Source organism: Spermophilus citellus (assembly GCF_964194105.1).
Source record: "Spermophilus citellus genome assembly, chromosome: 6".
Taxonomy (NCBI): domain Eukaryota; kingdom Metazoa; phylum Chordata; class Mammalia; order Rodentia; family Sciuridae; genus Spermophilus; species Spermophilus citellus.
In genome coordinates this window covers 77,840,777-77,863,737 of record NC_138187.1, presented here as the reverse complement: position 1 = coordinate 77,863,737, position 22,961 = coordinate 77,840,777, and the positions used below count along the sequence as shown (strand labels likewise).

General features: G+C 39.6%; 1 protein-coding gene across 1 annotated transcript in view; it reads left to right on the top strand.

Annotated features, from left to right (window-relative positions):
* NEBL (nebulette) overlaps positions 1-22,961 on the top strand; it is a 346,363-nt gene that overhangs the window by 134,393 nt on the left and 189,009 nt on the right. Inside the window, exon 3 of the mRNA XM_081298827.1 lies at positions 2,815-2,899. Coding sequence (XP_081154953.1) covers positions 2,815-2,899 — 85 coding nt within the window. The remainder of the gene's footprint in view (positions 1-2,814; positions 2,900-22,961) is intronic.

Sequence of the window (22,961 nt, the reverse complement as noted above, 5' to 3'; positions counted from 1 at the left end):
AATGATCTCTTCACCATCCAGTGGTTATAAAAACACAATGATCTTATATAACATATGTAGATTGTCTAAACTTTGAAAGTACCATGGCTTTATGACATAATCTGAAAATATCTACCAAGATGTCTCCAAATTATTATGAAAAAAATATGATTTGGGTTTGTATATATTCTATGTAGGCAAGAAAGTGATGTAAGGGTTTTGACGGATGTTAAAACCCTTACTTCAAGTTAACTTGAACATTGACTTCTAGGGGGCACTAAATTTTTGAAGGATGTTGAAAAATATGAGAAATAAGAATGCATTTTTCTCGTATGCACGTGACTCTACGTGGCTACAGAATAGTTCACCTTTATTTCAGAAGGGCTAATGTACATCGAGTAGGTGTTACAGAATTTATTTGTGCTGACAAAAATCAGCCTTCTCATGGGAAGTCGGGGACAGGGGCTGCCAAAAGAACCTTCTACAAGAAGAGAGTAAAGTTTGAAACCACAAAGTATGGAGAATGTCTGAGGAACATAGGCCGAGACAAAGGTGGACATCAGCAAGGAAAAGGATCTGGGGAAGGAAACGGGAAGGATGTCCTTTGGGGAGCAGGCCTGAGCTCCATGGCTTTTGTGATGATGGAGCCATGATCAGAGGTCCCTTTCGTGCCAGTTGGGCATGGGAAGGCATGATTGGAGAGGGCTGCAGCCATGGGACAGTGTTAGGTTTTCGCCTACACGTGGGGAGGAAGTGCTGTCTCTTTCTCACCAGGAGTTCATCTCAGAACATAAGAGGCAGCTCTTATTAAGTACATGTCACCAACTGCAGCTGACCTGTGGCCCACTGTAGGCTCTTAGGCTTTGCCTGATTATTATCTTTTACTTCTCCGCCTCCCTTCATTTCTTCTGCCTGCAAATATTGACTTGTTTGCTTATTTACATATTTCATTTATATACAAATATATTTTTTAATGGACACATAGTAATTGTACATATTTATGGGGCACAGCGTGACCTTTCAATACATGTGCATGATGTGTCATGATCCATTTAAAGTAATTGGTGTGTCATTTCTTCATGTTGGGAACATTCAAAATTCTCTCCACATGGTGGCACATCCCTATAATGCTAGAAGCTCTGGAGGAGCTCAAAAGTTCAAAGCCAGTCTCAGCAACTTAGTGAGGCCCTAAACAACTTATTGAGACCTTTATTCAAAATGAAAAGTCAGGGACTAGGGATACAGCTCAGTTGATGGAGTGCCTGCCTTGTATGCACAAGGCCCTGGGTTCAATCCCCAGCACCAAAACAAAACGAAACAAAACAAAACAAAACCCCCAAGAAACCAAACAAAATAAAAAGTCAACAACAACAACAACAACAACAAAAAAGTGCTGGGAATGTGGCTCAGTGAGTAAGCACCCTTGGGTTCAATCTATGGTACCAAAAATAAATAAATAAAACTCTCTACAGCCTATTTTGAAATATTCAATTAATTGTTGTCAACCATAGTTATCCTAATGTACTGTGGAACATTGGCAATTATTCCTCCTGTCCAACTGCACCCCTGAACCCATGGTCCACCCTTTTCCCATCTGTCCCTCCCTGATGCAAACATTTATTGAGGTCATACTGTGAATCAGACACTGTTAGGGACTGGAGATATAGGCAAGACTGTGCTCTGACAAGGGACAAGGTTGCCTGTTCTTGCTGCCATACAACTTTCACTGTACTGTGAGTCAGAGAGACATGTCAATCAAAATACAAATGAGTATGATACTAAAACAGAGGAAGTCAAGTACATCCAGCATCCATTCATGACCCAAATTCGGGAGGCCAGGAAAACTTCCTGGAGAAGGTGACATAAAGATAAACACAGTTATTCAGGGAAATGGGGTGGGAAGAGGGATGGGTGTTCTTGGCAAGGGGAATAGCTTTCTAGGAGAAATGGGAAAGAGGGGTAAACTGCAGGAAGTAGAGTGATGGCCTATGGTGAGGGAGTGGAGTGTCAGTGAGAAGTCTGCAGATGCCTGGGCCTGGGGACCTTGGAAGACAGGAGGCTGGACTTTATTCTAAGATCTGTGGGAAGCCACCGAAAGATTTTATTCAGAGAGCAATGTGACCAGAGTTACATTTTGAAATATTTGCTTTGACTGCTCAGATCAGAAGGGAAAGACTGGCAAGTATTAGAAGATGGATGTGGCCTAGAATAAAGAGGTGAGGTGGAAATGTACGTGTGTAAAATTTAGATATATTTAGCAGATGAGTTAGTAAGTGATTGATTGGACCTGTGGGGAGTCGAGGTTACTACCAGGTATCTGGAAGAGAGGAAAAAGGAGGGCAAGCAAGAGGAGAACTAAGACATGTTTGCTTGAAGTGTCCATAGGAAGTCATTATGACTTTGGGGAAAGAAACTCCTGGAAATAAGCTGGAAGTCAGAGAGTTGAGGAGGGAGTTGGAGAGGAAATGAGTAAAGACAGTGAAGTTAGCCTCTTTTTATTGAAAGTTTGGCTTAAGGATAGAATGATGATATACATGCTGGTCTGATGGGTGGGTGAAGGGGAGGGATAATAAAAGTGAGGAGAACTTTGAGCTTTGAATCCTGCTTGGAAGTAGCTAACACAATAGAGAAACTCAAGTTTAAGTTTTGTGAGAAAGTGGGGAAGACCGTGCGATAGAGGATTGTGAGAATGCATGGGATCCAGAGATGAGCTTAGCCAAGAGGACTAGTACCTCTTCCATTGTGAAAGAAGCAAGGGATGAAACAATTGGTGTTAATGCTTTGTTTTGTAGCACAGTTATTTTAACTATGTTCTTTTAAAAATCTTCTCCACAGACACTACCCAAAGCAGTCCTTCACCACAGTGGCAGATACACCTGAAAATCTCCGCCTGAAGCAGCAAAGTGAATTGCAGAGTCAGGTAATTTCTGAAAGCTCTCTTTTGTGAATATTGGTATAAAAGATTATTCTAAAGGCCACTCTTCTAAAATTTTTGTCATTGTATTATTCATGCCAGTCACCAGCCAGCAGGGTGACTGACAGCAGGCCTGTTTGGGAATTCTGGGTGATAGTATTGAACATCTGTATTGTTCCTGGTCTTGGATCATCTTGATATTGTTGGTTCTGTTATTCACTTGGGACTAGAGCAGATAAATGAGTTCTGGTCAGAGTAAGTGTTTTCCAACAATATTGATATATTTGGCCCCAAATATTTAAAAACATTTTATAAATAGCTTTTCCACACCGCATATGTAGGGAAAACACAAGGTGTTAACTTGACCCAATTGCAGTGCATGTGGGGCTAACACCCCGTCTGTGTATCTCACACCAGCTACTAGCTTTGTTTTCATCCTGTCACTTTATTCATATTTTTTTCATATGTCACATTGACAGCATGAACAAAGATTAGAACACCACAATTGGCTCCCACTCAACCATTTTGGATGCCAACTTGCCTTCAATATGGTGAAGCACATCGGCTAAGACTAGGGTTTAGAATGGCAGGGTTTCCTACAGGGACACTCAATTGCTTTAAGAAACACAGGGCATTCTTTCAAAGAAGTGACCTTGCCTGATAAGGTACGGGAAGATGGGCAACAACTACATTTCAGTCCATTGATCAATGGTGTAGTAAGCCACACCAAGGAAGGAGGAAGGAAGGCTGGATGGTAGGGCCCCTTCAGCTGTTCATTAGTTGTGGCCTTGGTGCAGCTGCCCTGATTCTTTGTGCTTTTGTAAAGTAAAATAGTCTCTGTTGTCTACCTGCCTTGAGGTGGCTGCAAGTATCAAATGGGGGCAGTCAGGTGTGAAAGCATTTTGAAAAGTTAAAAAAAAATTGTGACTGGAGAGTCTGATGATGGTTTCTGAGAATTCCTGGTGTGAAGAAGAAAAAGTAGAACATATGAAGAGAAAGGTGCCTAGTTAATAGTCTTTGAAAATGTCAGTCTCAAGTTCTTCATGAGAGTTATTAGCTTGTAGTCACCAAGAATAAAATTATTTTCTTAGTGGCTTAATCACAGGGGAGATTGTGATTCCCTTCCTTCTTTTTTCTATGGAACTTGGAGCTATTTCTAAGTCTATTCAGTTACAAAAAATAGAACTCAAAGAAGGAGACTTGTTTGGGAGCTAATGTTTGTTTTTTATAAAATACCAATTGTTGTGTTCTAAGCCATTAATTCTAAAAATTAAGTGCTGGCCAAAGAGAGATACTGTTATGGAGGCCAGCAAGGATTCCCCTGCCCCTTTGTGCTTCTGGGAGTACCACAACTTGGTTCCAGTCTGGGCAGATCCATGTGCCTTTCTTCCATATGCCAACTTAGCATTAATCAGAAAATTCTAGGTAAGTACTTCAAACGTACCCTGGTACTGTGCAAAATAATTTGTAATTAGTTTATTCTCCCTTCATTGAGTCTGCAGGGCATTAAAAAAAGAGGACTAACACACCTATAATGACTACATTTAATTGAATGACTACGTTTAATTGAATTAACAGTAAGAACTTGGGAAGGGAGGGATGTGTGTGGACTGGGCTGGTAGTGTTTCATGCTAGAGGTGGAGAACCCTTACATGTTCTCTCTTCCTTTATTTTTCTTTCTCTTCTATTCCCAGCCCTCCTTATTTTTGAGAGGGTTATAAACACCACCAACAGTTTATACCTGGGGATTAAATCTTCTCAAGCTTTGGGATCCACGTTAGGTACCAGGTTGTCATGATAGAATTATATCAAATGAAAGAGAATAAACAAGGACATCCAAAGTGGAGTCATGAAGGTTGAAGAGGTTTTTGGTATAAACACTGACTCCTTCCTTTTGAAGGCACACTGCTCCTCTCAGGCCCATGAGTGGTTAGAGGTGCTTCAGCTCAGCTCAGAGGCAAGGGTTTATTGATTTCCTATTATGTATGTTTGGAAGTGCAACGAAAAAAGGAGGTCATTGTTTTCTGAAAGGTTGCTTTCATTATTCCCCATGTAGCAAGCTTCAAACTTTGCAAGCCACCATATGCAGATAATTCTAGTTGGTGGGAGAAGAGGTAAGAGAGATATAGGCAAAGTATATGGGATCACCAGCCAGTGATCAGGCGAAGGCAATGGAGTCTCTTTTAAGATTTTGCTCCACGTGGACCTGGTGGCTCATGCCTGTAATCCTAATTACTAGGGAGATGAGGCAAGAAGATTGCAAATTGGGCAATGTAGCTAGACCCTGTCTCAAATACAAACAAACAAACAAACACCCCCCCCCCCCCCCGCCAAAAACAAAAAACAACCAAAAAACTAAAAAGGGCTGGGGCTGTAGCTCAGTGGTGGAGGGATTGCCACATATGCTCAAGACCATGGGTTTAATTCCTGGTACTATGGAGGGAAAAGATATTTTGCTCAAATGTGATCTTTAGAAAGAAAATGTAAACTTCATCAAGGAGGCAATATGGAGAAATTCTGTTCACTTCAAGAAACATGAGTTGATTACCTATTATGCACAAGGAATTATGTGGAACACGGCGATATAAAGACATCATCAACAGCCTTTTATTATTGAAAGCACATGATTTTTCGTGTATTATTTCATATTTCATCAACTCTCAAACAGACCTACAAGATATTTATTACTATTTCTATGTAGATAAAGAACTCAAATTTTGAAGAATTTAAATAACTTGCCCTTGCAAGCTTAGCTGGTAAGAATGTGAACTTGGAATAGAGCCCAGATCTGTGAACCTCTGTTGTCCTTGGTTTTGCTGCCCAGAAAAAGCCTACAAATGGATCAATAAGGAAATTATTGCAACACAAGGGATGCTCCAGTGTATTTAAAGGTGGGATTGGTCATAAAGGGGAGGGATGAAGAAATCACTGGTATTTTTTTTCTGGATGAGAGGTTATACTTCTATAAGAGTATTTCCATTTTCGTAAAAGCATGGAAAGATAGCTTTTCTGATGGTAATACTCAGTAATGGCACTTGATCTATTTTTAGCCCATTGTATGATTTGATTCTGCAACAGATCATTTCCTTAGAGTTTTGATATCTAGAATTGTGAACAGCTCACCAGTTGGGGTAGAGAATTGACTATTCATTTTTTATATTCTTTGTTTTGGTAATTTGTGATGTCACATGAAGCAATAGGTTCATAGCTCCCAATCTTCAAAATCTTGAAATCTTTTAGAATTATTTGGTTAAAACTAGTATTCTTCTCTCAGTTCATTAGTTTGCCAAATGAGCAAATATGGTGGAAAAGCAAAAATTAATTTTCCATCTACTTTAGAATGTTGTTTATAGTCACACACTATTATCTCATCCTTTAGTTTTTCTTCCTTTTTTTTCTTCCTTCCCTTTGAGAGGGTCATAAACACTGGAAGTAGTTTATACCTATGTGCTGAATCCTTTAAAGCTTTTTTTTTTTTTTGGATCTGTATTAGGTGCTACATTGTCATAGTAAAATAATATCAAATACTGAAGAATAAAGCAGCCTTCAGGAGTTCGTTTTTCAGAACTGGTACCAGGCAGTAGCTTACAGGCCTTTGTCCAGCTCCCAAACAACTTGTGGACATCTGCTTGGCCAGCTACTGACCACAGTGGATGTGGGCTGCCCTGCAACTTGGCCTTCAAGAGGAATAAAGGGCGAGGAAGGCCTTTTATCATCACTGGCTCCCTTTTCATCAGACATCACAGGATGAACTTCTTCAAAGAAATAACTTCAATGGTGCTTTGGAGCCCCGCTGGCCCGCATAGCCCATTCAACAAGAAGCAAAAGTGAAACTTCACTCCCAGTGGGAATAATAACATCATAGTTCACCTGTGAGGCGTCAGGGTTTTATTGCTTTCTTTGGGACCATTTATTGCTTTCTTTGGGCCTATTATTATTATTATTATTTTATTGTTGGAAAGTGAGTCCAGAATTTCAGATTTCTGACTCACACATGGAACTTTTGGAATCCAAACTCTTTGTAATTTGGGGAATCCTTCAATTTCAAAAACTCAAGCCAGATGAAAAACCCCTTATAGTAGAAATGTCCTTAGCTTGTTATTCTAATACACTGTTGTTGAAAGCATTTCTTTTTCCAGGCTGCATGGCACACACTCTTGGAATCGAAGGCTCAGATGTTTTGAGTATTCTAATTCAGGGGTCTGCAGATTCCTTAAAGGCATGGAAAAGGGAATTTCAAGTGGAAGCCCCTTGGCCAACCTCCAGAAAAGAGAACATCATGGAGCTGTGTGGCTGACCCTAGGTGTGGGGGCCAAGCCCCTGCCTTCTCCACGTTACCCCCTGCTTCCTCATCCCAGGGCCTTTGGAAGCCCTGAGCCTCTGGAGGGGACAGTTTGGAAAACTATTGCTCAAAATGAAGATGAAATGTTAGCTGCTTCCCCATTTAGTTGTTTATATGATTGGCTTAGCTGTTTGCAATCATGCTGAAAATAATAGGGATTGGGGATTCTTTGTGTTCTTAAATGGATTGTGGGTAATTTATGAGTACAGATAAAAGATTGAAGATGATTATGGATAAGATATAAATGAAACTAGAGCCTTTGAGTCTTTACTTTGCAATCTGTGTTGATCCTTTTTTAATCTTGCAAGCTTCTGCAGAGGCATATTAAACATGCTTTACAGGAAATATGATCTGTGATGGTGGTAAGGGTGAGAGGGTAACAAGATATTTTAAAATAAGGAAGATGATTGTTAAACATCTTCATGGGAGGATTGGAGACACGTGTTTAATATAAGCATTTGGAAGCTCAAAAATGAGGTATTGTGGCGTTCTTGCCTTTTCCTAACCCACCCTTAACCCCTTTCTGTATCTCTTCATTTTATGTTCTATTTCCAAAGGGTTTCTGCCTCAATTATCTGTCATCTAACCACCCAGTAAGGTGTTAATTACCTGCAACAAGACCTCTGTTGGGTGGCAGTTTCATTTTAAAGAGCATCCACTGAAGCCTGACTTCTTGAAAGCAATACATCCCTGACCAGGGACTGTGGTTACTATCAGAAGATGACTGGTGCGCCATTTTGAATAGCATCATCTGTGTTTCAAATCCCATTTCCTGGTTCCTTACAATGTCATAAATCAGAAGTAAATTTCACTTGTCCCTGAGCACTGTGCCACATTCTATGCCATTGGGGATACTGCAGTGAGTGAAACCAGATGAGGCTTTCCCCTCAGAGGACTTATAGTCCAGAGGGAAAGAGATTGATAGTAAAAACAGCAGGGCTGGGGTGTAGTTCAGTGGTAGAGTGCTTGCCTGCCATGTATGAGCCCTGAGTTTGATCCCCAGAAATGGGGGAGGGGTAAGGAAGGAAATAGTAACTCTGATAAGACTTGCAGAAAGAGCTGAGTGTACGTTAACTATATTCTTTTGGGGTTTGAACTCAGTCAGAGGCACTACACCACTGAGCCACATCCCCAGCCCTATTTTGTATTTTATTTAGAGACAGGATCTCACTGAGTTGTTTAGTGCTTTTGCATCACCTGTATGTTTTTGCTTTTGCTGAGGCTGGCTTTGAACTTGAGATCCTCCTGCCTCAGCCTCCCGAGCCACAGGGATTACTGGCATGCTCCACCAAAGCTGACCTTAACTGTGTTTTATTTTAGTATTTTCTGGGAGTCGGAAGCCTGGTGCCTTTCTGCAGATGGACACATCCTGGCATCTCAGAGTGCTTTGCTGCATCCTGCCCAGCCACAGACCCCATTTCTTCATGAGGGTGCATCTTGCCCTTCATTTCCTCCTCTTAGCTGACGCTACTCTTTGTTGGCTCCTCTTACTGTCCCTTGTCTCATTGGGCTACTTCAGACTTCTAAACAGGAAGATGGTCTCTTCACAAAGTTTTTGTTGGTTAGTTCTTATGTTTTGAGGATCTTGGACAAGAAAAACGTTCATACTTGCCTCTTAATTTTCTCTTTCTTTTTCAATTTAATTTTGACAGCTTTATTGGTAACGTCTTTAAAATTTTCATTTTTTATCATTTGTGGCTGTCCTTGCAGCCCATGGCAATGGGATTCTTGTGTATCTAGAGGTAAAAGTTCATGGGGGAGAATCTTCAGTGTGTTTCTCTTCAAGGTTTTGAGGCAGTGAAAATGATGAGGGATTATGTTTCTCATCTCGGAAGGGATGAATGTGAATAAGAACTTCAAAGGAGAAATATGAATTCACTCAATGTGGTGCATGCCGAGCAGATGTTAACTCTAACCCCCACAATTTCCCAGAAGTAAGATTTCTTTTTTATATTTTACTCCTGGATAAGATGATGTAAGAGACAAAAATGTCAATAGCAAGAGTCAGGAAGACAGCCAAGATGTTTTGACTTGCTGTGTCATGACTGGGTTTTAGAGCCTTTAATCACAGGGGCCTGAAGTTCTACTCCTCACCCTCCTGAAAAGACCCGTATCCTTTCCATGTGTTTCCAGAGTCTCAACAAAGTTGATCTCTTGATTCTTTCCTGGATCACGCTACCTGCCTTTCCACCATCCCTGCAGCTCATGGTGAAGGGCATGGATGGGTAAGCTGCAGGTTATTTGCTGCTATCAAGTAGACTAGAATCAGATAACTGGCCCTGGAATTAGGAATTTGAATACAAAGTTGTCCCTTCATATGTGTGGGGTATGTATCCATGCATTCAACCTACGAGGGAGAGAAAATACTCAAAAAAGAAAATGATGTCTGTTTGGAACATGAACTGGCTTTTCTCTTCCTCTTGTCACTTTTTCCTAAGCCACAGAGTATAACAACTACTTACATGGCATCTGCATTGTAGTAGGTATTATAAATAAACTAGAGATGATTTAAAGTATATAGGAGACTATGTTTAGTTACATGCAAATAGTATATCATTTTATGTTAGGGACTTGGACACGTGCTGATTTTTGTATCCATAGAGTTGGGGATGGTGCTGGACTCAATCCCCTATGAGTACTGGGGGATGACTGTATCATCTATCCATTTCATGACTCTGAAGTCATGCCTCTAACAGCTGTGATGAAAAATTAAAAAAAATACTAAATCAATGTGTCTTTTCTTTCTCTCCCATAAATCATATTCTACCATATCACCTCACTCATGGCCCTGGAGAAAGGAGCTGAGTGAATACTACTTTAGAAAGGAGGGAATATGGTCCCCTTAGAAAGGGAATACCTACCCCATAACTCCATCTTTTGGCTAGGATAGATTGTAGGAAGAAGGCAAAATAATCAGAGACTGAATCAAGACCACCTCTCTTGGCTGGCTGAAGTCTCAGAGAGGGAAGATGCGTAGACTGTTAGATGGAGGAACAAGCCCAAAGCAGAGAAGAGAACCCCACAAGTTATACTCCTAACCCCCTGCCACCTCAGTGACAGACTTAACTCTGCACATGGTGGGCAGGGTCAGAAAAGGATTTGCGTTTTTTTAATCTCATGAGGCTGGGGAAGGGGACAGAAGTTCTTGGGTACCTTGTGGAGGGATGCCACGGTTGCTCACTGGAAAGCCCCCGGGGGCACTGCCACTGTTGGAACAATGTGTCCTGGTAGCCAGGAGTGGGTTGTGCAGGCCTGGGTTAGTTGGATGAATCTCAGTGAATAGCAAGGAGGGACAGAATCTGTATGGAATACCACAAAGGCTCTTCTTCAGCCAAGGAAAAAATCATACCATGAAGTCATCATCCACAAGTATGTTTTTTTTTTTTTTGGCTGAAGAGAACAGGGTGTCTGACACCAACAGGGTGTCGGTGGCTGACAAGAAAGATGCCACTGAAGGACACTTCCCACCTCCCTCTGGGGCCACCAGAACCCTCCCCACTCACTCACGTTTGGAAGCCATTTTGGAGAAGAGATGGGAAACAGGAAAATCTGAATTTACCAAGATTGACTGTTTGAATCATTGACTGGACTGATTTTAATGCATGAAACTGTGTTTAGTTCCTTCCACCTCAGTGTGGCAGGGGCTTGTGAGCAATTGCAAGCAATTATAAGAAATATCATTTATTTTATTTTGTATCTGAATACATCGTAGGTAAATTGATAACCTGTCATACACACTTTGATTTTATTTGGTAAAATATAGCACTCGACCAGTCATCAGGGGATCTGGGTTCTCTTCCTGCCTCTTCCACTAAGTGGCACTTTGGGCACCACTGGCCTTTCTCAGGGAATAAAAAGGATGGGTTGTACTAGGTCATCCCTAAAATTCCTCCCAGTTTTAATGATCTCTGATTTCAGTACAAAAAATGTGTTGCATAGCATCTCAAGTTAGTAATAAAATAACTTGAGGAAAAGAAACCACTATTCTTTTCTGCCCAAACAGTAATAGCCAGACCTTGGATTCCATTCCGACATTCCCTTAAATGCTGTCTCCCTGGACTGGTCCTGGGTCTTGGCTGAAGGTCATGATCACTTAGATCCAGAGAAGTTGATAGACAAGTTAGTTTCACTTGGAAAAATATGTCTAATTTTGTACAACACATGCTTAAAATCAACAGAGGACAAAAGAAAATAATGTCCATTCACTGAGAACAACTAATTCCGGCTTCAGTCTGGAGTCAAGAGATCAAGCTGTTCTTCTCTATGCCCCACATCTGTTGGTACTGAGCATGTTTTATAAGGAATCACTAATGATCACTGTGGTAATACAACTTTGTCCCATCACCACACGAGTGAGTGGTGAAAACAGGAGAGATGACAAACCCCTTGAAAACCAGAGTTGCAGGCAAAAATGCATTTCTAAGTGTTCATGTAAAAAATTTTAATGCAGTGCGAACTGTGAGTCGTTTCGCTTATCTCAGTTGTTAAACTTCTGTAACTTATATTCAAGGTCATGTGTAACAGGGCATATGCCTTTCTAAATTCTTCAGTAGATATTTTTTGAATTTTCTATGTGGCAATCACCAGAATAACTGTGTTCTTGGTATGCTTTCAGGAAATCCCCACCTATTTTAGTTTATTTTCGTTATGCATTCTTATTTTTAAGTTTTTTTTTATTTATGGTTTTGATTTTGAGGGGACTTTTGAACTTTAAATGTGGGTCTTTACAGGACTGGGGATGTAACTCAGTGGTAGAACACGTACTTAGCATGTATGAGGCCCTGGTTTGGTTCCTAGTACCATCCAGATGATAGAAAATGTTGGTTTCTTCTCTTTGTAATACTTCAGTTTGTTCTTTAGCATCCCCATTTCTCATTTTTTTGTGGGGGAGGGTACTGGGGACTGAACTCAGGGGTACTCAACCTCTGAGCCACACCTCCATCCCTTTTTTGTATTTTATTTAGAGACAGGGTGTCACTGACTTGCTTAACACCTCGTAGTTGCTGAGGCTGGCTTTGAACTTGAGATCCTCCTGCCTCAGCCTCCCTAGCCACTAGGATTAGAGATGTGCGCCACCACAACTGACTCCCATTTCCCGTTTTAGGAACAGTTTGTTTTGCTGAATCTGACACTTCAGTTGATTCCATGGACCCAAACAGTAGCTCAAAGATGCAGAGCAGATAATCTAAAGCCATCACATTTTATTAAATTAGTAGGAGCAGGAGTGAAACTGAGTATTTCTTAATACTCTTAATTAATTAAGAAAATAATTAACTAATATTGATGGACCAGAGACTGAAACATGACCTCTCCTTTTTCTGCTGGTTGATGTTGCCAAGAATGGAAATGAGAGAACTGTATCAGCTGGATGGAGGAAGAAGTTCAAGGCAGGTGTATGGACTGCCTCATCCTCTCCTGCTTCAGTGACAGACTTGGGTCCTACACAGCATGGTGGGCAGGGTGGTCCAGTTCAGAGACCATAGTGCTGAGCTGTATTTCCCAGAATCTTGGTTTCTCACGTGGTGTGGAAGATGGTTGAAGGGCCAGTATTCCTTGTGGGATGCCAAGGATGCTTTCTGGGGAGCTCCCAGGAGCTAGCCTTCATTTCTGAAACTATTTTTAGAATGGAGGATATGGCTCTGAAGCCATTACTTTACGATGGCATCAGGCAACGAAGCCAAACTTGAAGGATGGTGGGTATCAGATTCAGAAAAGGCCTTTGGGGGGAGTAACTCTATTGTCCTCAATACATTTTGGAGTACTGAATATTTTGACTCTCATTAAAGTCCATATGTGTGTGAGTGATTATTATTTTATTTATCAGAACTTATCTGGCCTAGTTATCATTTCACTTTTTCTTAAAACTCTGTTTAGAACTCTCACCTGACTAAAGAAAGACCTTTCAACTGGAATTCTGTGTGTGTGGGGGACCTTTTCAAGAAATTCTGTGGGGAAAGATGACTATGATAACTTCATTCTTTAAAACATTTCTATTCAGGATAATCATTATAGTGTATTCTGAAACAGGACCTCCATATGGGCTTCCAAGACTATTGCTTGTACCTTTTTAAGGAGGTTTTTTTTTCATTAAAAAATGTTCAAATAGAGCAATTAGAATTTCCCTTCTTATGTTTTGTCTTTTGGTGAAGGGTCAGGATGATGGCAAATCAGAAATGAAAGTAACACAAATTTGATCCTAACTAGTATAGCAGTTCTGGGCCCTTTTTGATTGACACTCTGAATGTCTGTTTCTGTGGATTTTTTTTTTTTTTGAAAGGGAATCTGTGATCTGTGACTATCTTCTAAGAGAAATCCAAGAAGTATCTTCAGTTATAGAGTTAGCTTCCTCAGCACATAGTACTGTTAGGCAGTAAATAGCTAATTATACTAAGAGTCAAATTCCAAAAAAATTGAAGAATAGTGAAGCCAAGAATCCTATCCTGTTTTAAATCAAATAAACAATCTTTGAGCCCTAAGAGAGATTTAAAAAAATTTAATTCTAGAATGACTCTATGGCTCCCAAACCATTAAAATTAAAACTAAATTAAATTTAATTGTGTTTCAGCTATTAAGATTATATTCTTTATAAAATTTCCCTTAAATTGGATAATTTGTGTCTGCATCCATCTATTGGATGTGCCCATTCCCATCTGATCTTGGAAGCTTAGGCAGAATCAGTAAGTCCTTGGATGGGAGAACAAGATAATTTCCAAGGATCTGAAACTTTACACTCTAAAACATTTAATTCTCTACAGGAGTACCACTTAAAGTCTTAGGATTGTGTGTGAGTGTCAGTATAATATGCATATATGTAGATATGCATATAATATGTGTAATATGCATATACATGTATATATATATTTATACATGCATATTCTTATATATGTATGTAGCTATGTATATTTATACATCTGTGTATAGTATGTGTGTGTGTGTGTATATATATACATATATATTGTATAAGATGAAGCTAACTTGAAAAATGGTTTCCAAAAGACTAAGAAAACATGGATATCTTTTTGATAGCTTTTCTCTTTTGTTATTAATGGCCACATGTGATTTAATTTACTGCTAGTCTTTAAAACAGATGCACTATTGCAGTATAAGTTCCCTGTCAACTGAATCTTCTTTGAATGTAATTCCTGTGTATTTTAAACTTTCCATGTGTTTTAAGAAATAGCTAATGTGAGAAAAGTATAATAGAAATAGTGTTATTCTGAAGTACGGCAATGAGATCTTTGCAAAATATCACCTCTTCCAGAGGACAGATCACCCATCTACCACCTAATAATAGGCATAAGCGTAAATAAAGAGTCTACCTGTTTGATGAGCCTTATTCTCTTTGTGTGGTTTGTCAATTTAATGTTTTTGGAACGTCTGTTTTCATCTTTGCCCTTTGTTTTAGATTTTAACTAGAAGCTAGTGGTCTTGCTAATTTAATGATTATTATTCAGTAACCCTGCCAAGCAATCATCAAAATTATATCATTTGATGATAAAAGGGTGATAATGTATGAAACAAAGGAGAAAGAATAAAAAGTAGTTTCATGAAAATCAGGCTCTTAAAATAATGAAAAATTAGATGTTTTCCTGAGAGGTGGACAGATGCCTGATCTTTCTTGGCACTAACTACAAATGGAGAAAAATCACAGCTTTCTAGATTTCAAACCTCTGCTAGCAAAGAAATCTCACCGAAGGCTCCACAAGCATTTCCTGTAATGGATTCTGTGTGAAGCTGCTTCAGTTATTTGTTGGTTTAATCTACATTCATTGAATGCCTCCCTCCTGGGACTCAGGGTGTGTGTGTGGAGGGCAGCCGTAGAGATGGCACAAAGTGCAGTTCAAGGATAGGACTGGTTCCTGATGTATATGTGTTGATTTGGTCTCCTCAAGAGATACTCTCTCAAATTCTGGGAATACTTTTTTTCCCTATATCTCATTTGGCTTCTTCTTCTTCTTCTCTTTTAGTTGTGAATGACCTTTATTTTTATTTATTTGTATGCAGTGCTGAGAATCAAATCCAGTGCCTTACACATGCTAGGCAAGCACTCTACCACTGAGCCACAACCCCAGCTCATGGCTTTTTCTTTTTTATATGGTTTGGATATGAGGTGTCCCACTAAAGCCTCTGTGTAAATGAAGGAGGTGAAATGATTATTAGATTATGAAAGCTGTCACTTAATCAGTTAATTAATCCATTTGCTGTATTAATTTGGGTGGATTCCTGGGTGGTAACTCTAGACAGGTAGGGCATGGTTGAAGGAGGTGGGTCACCAGGGGTCTGATCTGAGGATGATATATTTTATCCCTGGCTCCTGGTGCTCTCTCTCTGCTTTCTGGCTGCCATGAGCTGAGCTTTCCTCTGCCACATTCTTCCACATGATGCTCTGCCTCACGTTGGGCCCAGAGCAATGGAATTGGCCCAATCACAAACTGAACTTCTGAAATTGTGAACTCAAATTTTCCCTCCAGCAAGTTGTTCTCATTAGGAATTTAGATCACATTGATGAAAAGTTGACTAATATACTTCTCATCTTCCTCTGAAATATTAACGCCCTTCTTTGAGCCTCCTTTTTCTTTCCATCGATGGATATCAAATTCTCTGAGAAGCTGTACTTTGGAGAAGACATGATTCTGTACCTAGTTTTGGAAGAAGCCCTTTATATTTTTTGTTTTCCCTCCCTCAGCATCTGTGTCTTTTAGCAAATTATCTATAGAACTTGGTCCTTGTTAAAACAATGGAGGTCAGACATGTTTTTGATTGCTCTGTGGACAAAGGAAGCCTCCTCCAATAAAAGCCATATTTGTTATTTTCAGCAAAATCAAATTATGCCATCAGTAGTATCCCAATCCTCTTGTCATCCTCCAGACTGTACATGGGTGGTTCCTAACCCTCTTTGGGTCAGGGATCCCTTTGGAAATTCTGTGAAAGTCATGGAGCTTGCCCTCTGAGAAAAGTACAGAAGTCAACTTTAGAATATAAGATGCCAACTTTAGAATGTAGTTTCTAGGGGCTCAAGGGATAGTGAAGGCCTTCAGTGGTACCCTGAAGATCCCCAAGCATTATGGGGAGTGGTCCGGTGGGTCCAGAGGCACAGGGAAGAAAAACCAGCTGGACTCACAGGCCTGGCAGACACTACAGACACTGCCACAGAGAGATGATATATTTCCTGCTTTGTAAGCACAATTTATTTTATCCTAAATTAAAATATTAACTGTAAATATGTTACTGCCTTTAAAAAAAAGTGATCTTGAAGTGACTGTTAAAACTTAAAAATACAGATTCTCTTAGATTCAGCAGTTCCACTCCTGGGTGTCTCTTTTGTAAAAACAAAATCATCGGCATTGAAGGCCTGTGTTCAGGCACCTCTATGATAGCATTGCTTCTAACAGCAAAAAAACTGGAACTAGTGAGACAAAGGGGAGAGTGGAATATAGGATGATCATGCAGACGGCAAGTATTAAGCTGTCATTAAAAGGAAGGAAACAGAGCTATAGCAAATGCCTTGAGGGAGTACCAAGAGAGGGTGGTTCAGTGAGAATCATAGATGCAGAAAAGTGTGTGAATGACAGAATCTTCCCTGTCCGCACATGTGTGTCTATATCTTTGCCTACATCTATCTGTCTCTCCTTATGCTTATATGTGCTTGGAGAAAAATGTGGACTAATATAATCTAGGTTGTTAACATTGATTCTGGGGCATATATGAACAGAGCACATAAAGGGAAAAAGTCATAAAAAATAAACTACATTATGTATAATGTCTCTATATAGGTAATGTTTATATATTTATATATGTGTATATACAGACAATAATTCATTTATTTGGGTGAGCATATATAAAAGGAAATAATGATTTCAAAAACATGTTGCTTGTATGTTTGGATCCCATTGTTTGACTTCTTTCACAGTCAGTGTGACACTGGAGGCTTATGGTTCAGGCTAGGATTTGACTTGACTAGTTTGGCCAGCCTGAGTTCTTCCTGTTGACTTCTTTCTTTCTTTCTTTTTTTTTTGGTACTGGAGATTGAACCCCCGGATGCTTTATCACTGAGCCACATTCCCAACCCTTTTTATTATTTTTTTTATTTTGAAACAAGATCTCCTTAAGTTGCTTGGGGCCTCACTGAGTTGCTGAGGCTGGCCTTGAATTTGCTAATCCTACTACCTCAGCCTCCTGATTTGCTGGGATTACAGGCATGCACCACTGCGCCTGGCTCCTGTTGACTTCTTAGATGGATTTCCTGGAACTTATTACTCTAAAGCCATTCAGTCTGTCAGCAAATGTTTATTGGATGTCTTTTATGTCACAGAATGAGGTTTCGTGCTGGGGAATACTCCAAGAACTAAGATGTGAGGTGTGTGTTTGCACATGTCAGGAACTGTTTGCATGTGAACTTAACATCTTTTTTTGTGTACAGTGCTGGGGACTGAACCCGGGGTCTTGTGCATGAGAGGCAATCGCTCTATCACTGAGCTGCACTACCAGCCTTTTTAAAAATATTTTGAGACAGAGTTGTACTGTACCTTTGGAGGATTAACCTAGGTCTATGAGGTTGGATACTTGGAGTCATGTACTATTATCATAAGACTCTTAAAATTTTTACCACTCATAAGCAAACTAAATTTAGATGAGAGAAATAAAGCTGTCATTCAGTTTTAAGACACTAAAGTATTTATTTGAGTCAGAAAATATACTTTAAATTTTTTAAAATATTGAAATGGCTTTGAATTTTCATTATTTAATTCATTAATGATGTCTCTATTTTAGAGGAGATTTTATGGAGAGAAAAGTTTTTCAGACAACAACTGTTGTTAACAAATATGCCCAATATCACCTCTAAATATAAAGAGTGTAGGTCAGATAAAGAGAAGAATGGTTAAAAAAGAAAACCCTGCAATACAATGTTCAAATTCAACTGTTGTTAACATAACTGAGCCAGTATATAAATGAATTTATGTATATACATATAAGAGAAAATTTCAGGTTATATAAAGCATTTTAATGCTTGTAACTATATGAGTTAAACAGGAATTTGTACCCATAATACAATTTTTTTTTGATTCTTGATCCTCTGAACTACTTTTGGTTTGTTTATATATTTTTATAATATAGATAAGAACTGAAACTTTTTAAAAAGTATTTACAATTTATCTCCTTTCACATATTACTTCTCTGTGAAATATAATATTTGAGATTTATATAAAATGTCAAAATAAATAAGATAAAGTTTAGTTTGTTTGAAAATGAGTGATTGTGCCTGTATAGACAACAGCCTTCACTCTTCTCTGATTCAGAGGTCCTGTCTGAGAACCTTTTATCTCCTCAGCAGGATATACACAACCTAAGTCGATGCAGGAAAACCATGACATCATCCTCAATCAATAATCATTGATTGAAGAAAGCTGGTCTCAGAGCTATGCATTAGGTACCAGGAGGGAAGCAGAGGGAAAAGTCACCATTTCTGTCTTTGAAGAATAATCTGGTTCAGAAAATAGTTCAAGTGTACATGTTTTGACATGTTTCTATAACAAAGACCTTTTCAACTAACTAGAGAAATCAACATTAAAGTGATTAAAGGAGTGATTGTGGGACTGGTGAAGGGTTGGAGGGCAGGGACAATTGTCCTGTTCAGTTGTCAGTAGGCAATTGAACCAGAGACAAGACATGAAGGAGACAAGAGCCAAATCTATAAAACTGTATCCATCCTAAAAGTGCCAGCTGGGGTGTGAGAGGTCAGTCAGGTGAAGCTGTGCTCCTGAGAATAGGAGAAACATTAGTAGCAACAGCTCATATACTTGTCAGCTTTCCGTCATTAAAATGAAATGCCTGAAATAATCAAGTTACATAGAGAAAAGGTTTTTTTTTTTTTTTTTTTTTTTTTTTTTTTTTTTTTTTTTTGTAACAAGGATTAAACTCAGGGCCACTAGACCACCGAGCCACATCCCCAGCACATCATTGTACTTTATTTAGAGACAGGGTCTCACTGAGTTGCTTAACACCTTGCTTTTTTTGATAAGGCTGGCTTTGAACTCACGATCCTCTTGTCTCAGCCTCCCAAGACACTGGGATTACAGGTGTGCACCACCACGCCTGGTGAGAAAAGGTTTATTTTGGCTTAAGTTTTGGAAGTTTCAGTCCATGATCAATTGACAGTTGCTTTGGGTATGTGGTGAAGCAGCTTAAGGAACACGTGGTGATCAGAACTGCTTACCTCATCACCAGGAAGCCAAAAAGAAAAATATTCAGTTTTTGGTGAGTTTCTGATTTAAAGAAAAATAATTTCTATAACCAAATCCAAGTAGATCTTAGATCTGGTAAATATCCTACAGTTTGGGAGTTTGTAGGATTTCACACAGTAGGTGGTGAATAAGAGCTAATGGCTGAATTCCAGTGTTTATCTTGCAAAGTAATCTGCAATTCTGTATTTTTTTTTCCTGCATGAGACACAAAGCTCTACTACAATTATTTATGAATAATTTCATATGACTCATGTTGGTAAGACTATTGTAAATTAACATTTAAAGAAGAATGTTTCATCAACCTTAAAAAAAAAATGAGCCCTCCATTCTTCCCACATCAGGGATTTTTTTCCTCTTGTCTAAAATGTACCTACTTCTTTTTAGAGGCTGACATTTACGTTGAGCTGGTAGTTTTCACCTCTGGAGAAGAAAAACAGAATCATGCTTAGAAAAACTCTGTTAGCCAAACAAATCACTCTGATTTGATTTGGAGAAAAGGAGCTTGCTATATAAATCAATCAATCAATCAATCAATCTATCTATCTATCTATCTATCTATCTATCTATGCATGTTTTTAGATCAATGCATAAATGAGAAAGAAGTGATACTGGAAAAAATAGAGAACCTATTTGGATTATATTTGATGTAGTGGGTGTAGTGGGTACTTCAAACTGCTACCTAACAGAAGCTCTTATTTTTCATTGGAAAGCAAAACAAATGGTTGTTTAAAAAAAAAAAAAAAGACTTTTGAAAGAGGATATTGCCTTGTTTAGAAACATCAAGCTTCTGCAATCTGGTCATATGTGGGGTGCTGTTAGTCACCTTCTAGTTACTGAAAATTGGGTTTTACCAATAATGGCATTAGTTTTCTGTTTTTTTTTTTTTTTTTCCTGGAGAGTCTATGATAGTGCCGTATCATGCCCTGCAAATTATTTATTTGGAGAGGCCAAAAAGTTATGTCCTTCTTACAACCTGGAAAATTCTTCTAGTATCCAGTACATCACTTTGTGAGTGCTGGGGTTCCCAGCAGCCTGTCCTGGGGAATGTGTGACACAGGGGCCCACTCCACCTCTTCCCATGTACCGAGCTTCCTCTAGTACTATGCAGCTATTCTCCCCATGGGACCCGATGACCTGTCAGCTTTTGGTTTCTGGTGGTTGGTTCCTATCCCCTGGGGTAGGCAGTGGTTCCAGGCCTGGCTCTAGGCTTTCTTATCCCTGACAAGCTCCATTTCTCTGACACCTTTCCTGCAGTGTCTATAGAGAAAGTGGGATGTGTAGGAACTAATTGGGGATCCTCTTTGGGTTCCAGAGGAAAACACAGAGAAGCCTGGGAGTGTAGGAGTCAGTCCAGTAGGAGGGCAGGATCTCCTTATTGGCTTGACCACCTGGCCCTCCATCTCTACTCTGAGCTTCCAGTCTTTCCTCTGTCTTTGGCTCCCATGGTGGCCATTCATGGCCACCTGATTGTGGCTTTCTTCGCTGTCTTCATTGCATTTGATTTCTCTTTACTGTATTGTTTTTCTTCGACATCTTAAGACTCCAGAACAGCAGAGCACCCAGAGATACAGAGATATTTTACCTGGTGGCCTCCACTCCATTCCAGTCTTTTGCTGAGAACTATTTTGGCATGTCAATTTCTTGTTTTGGGGCCCTTTTATCTGTTTGAAATAAATATTTAATCTTTAACCTTTTTTTTTCTTTTTTTTTTTTGTACTGGGAATTTAACCCAGGAGCAATTTACCACTGAGCCTCATCCCTGCCATTTTTTTTTTTTTAATTTTGAGACAGAGTCTTACTAAGTTGCTGAGGCTGGCTATGAACTTGCAATCCTCCTGCCTTAGCCTACCGAGCCGCTGGGATTAAGGGAATGCGCCACCACACCCAGCAGTGGCTCCAAATGTTCAGAGTTTCACTTTAACTAGATTCTTACCTAGATAATATTTTCTACAAATATTTTGTCCTCTCTTTTGTAAATGCCAGTCTTCTGCTTAACTCATTTGCCCAGGAAGACTTCTCTTCAGATGTCTGTTACTTGCAGAAGGTCAGCATTCTGCAGCCCTATGCAGAAGGGGAAGGAAGAAAAAAAAACCCACTTAAAAAAAATTTGTTTTATACATGACAGTGGAATGCATTTTGATACATCATACATAAATGGAGTATAATTTCTCATTCTTTTGATTGCACATGATGTAGAATTATACCAGTTGTGTACATATACATATAGAGTAAAAAGCATATAGGGTAAAATGCATATAGGGTAAAAAATCACTTTTGATGGGGGACATGAGTAAAAACAATCTCCCCATCCTACAGCATCTGACACTTAACTACCCACTGAAACTGCATCATGGGGCCCAGCTTTGTAGCCTTTCATGTAGATCATGCCAGGGCACGTGAGCCAGTGCCACACGATAAAGCAATAATAAACCTGCCCTGTGGTTCTCTGCTGTCCTTCTGCCTGAATTTCCCTTCCCCTAGTGGCCAAAGTTTTTTGAAAGAGCATGGTGACACTGCCACAGGCCACTTTCCACCATATAACAATTCATGGCAGCAGTTAGAGCTCCATTTTTTAAAAACCTTTCATCAGAGGAGGAAGTACTTTATAGTAAATGTCTGCATTGCTCGAGATCATTTACCCGTGGAGTCTTCATTAGATTCTTTAGTCATTATGGTTTGCATCATGTGATCTTTTCTCAAACATCAGCAGGGTGAACCAACGATGAAATTGCATTTCTTTGAATTAGAGTACAGATGATTATGGGAGGAAAAAAGACATTATAGTAAAAATGTTCATGTTTATGTTTGAATAAATGTGGCAAGCTTCACAGCCTCCAAGACAGTTAAAGAAGTGTTTGTATGAGACGTGGACTAATGTGTCGCATCACCTTAGCTGTGTCTCCGAATGAGTGTGGGCACAGTGCTTGGACTCTTGGATCCTGGGTATAAGACAAAGCCCCAGATATATAACAGGTTTGGTATGCATTTCTTGTGAGGCTAGGAGAATACAACAGTTCATAGCTTTGATTTTATCTTAAGGCTCTAACATACATTAGGCAATCCATAAATGATTGTTGAAATAAACTGGAATCTACTCAGAGTGCCATCCACCCATCACTTTTTATGTCCCCTCCAAACACCCCAGTACACATGGGGGCTTCTCTGTAGTTTTTGGTAGGGTAAAGGGTAACCCTAGGATGAGAAAAATTTTAGCATCGCAGGGGATAATAAACAGTTAAAGCTTCAGTCTGGAAAAAGAGAATTATTACTTCCTAGGGTTTATTTAGTTGGCTCTGACCCAAGACCTTGCTTGACCCTGAGTATCCAGAAGCCCTTCACTGGTTCCAGATGGCCAACCCTGTTTTGTGGTCAGCTCCCAGACCCTGTGGTGAGTGTGACCTGCTCCCACGTTGTCCTGCAATCACAGCAGTGTCACAGACCTCCTGAGCTATGCACTAGATAGACAGGAGTCCCTTAAAGGAAA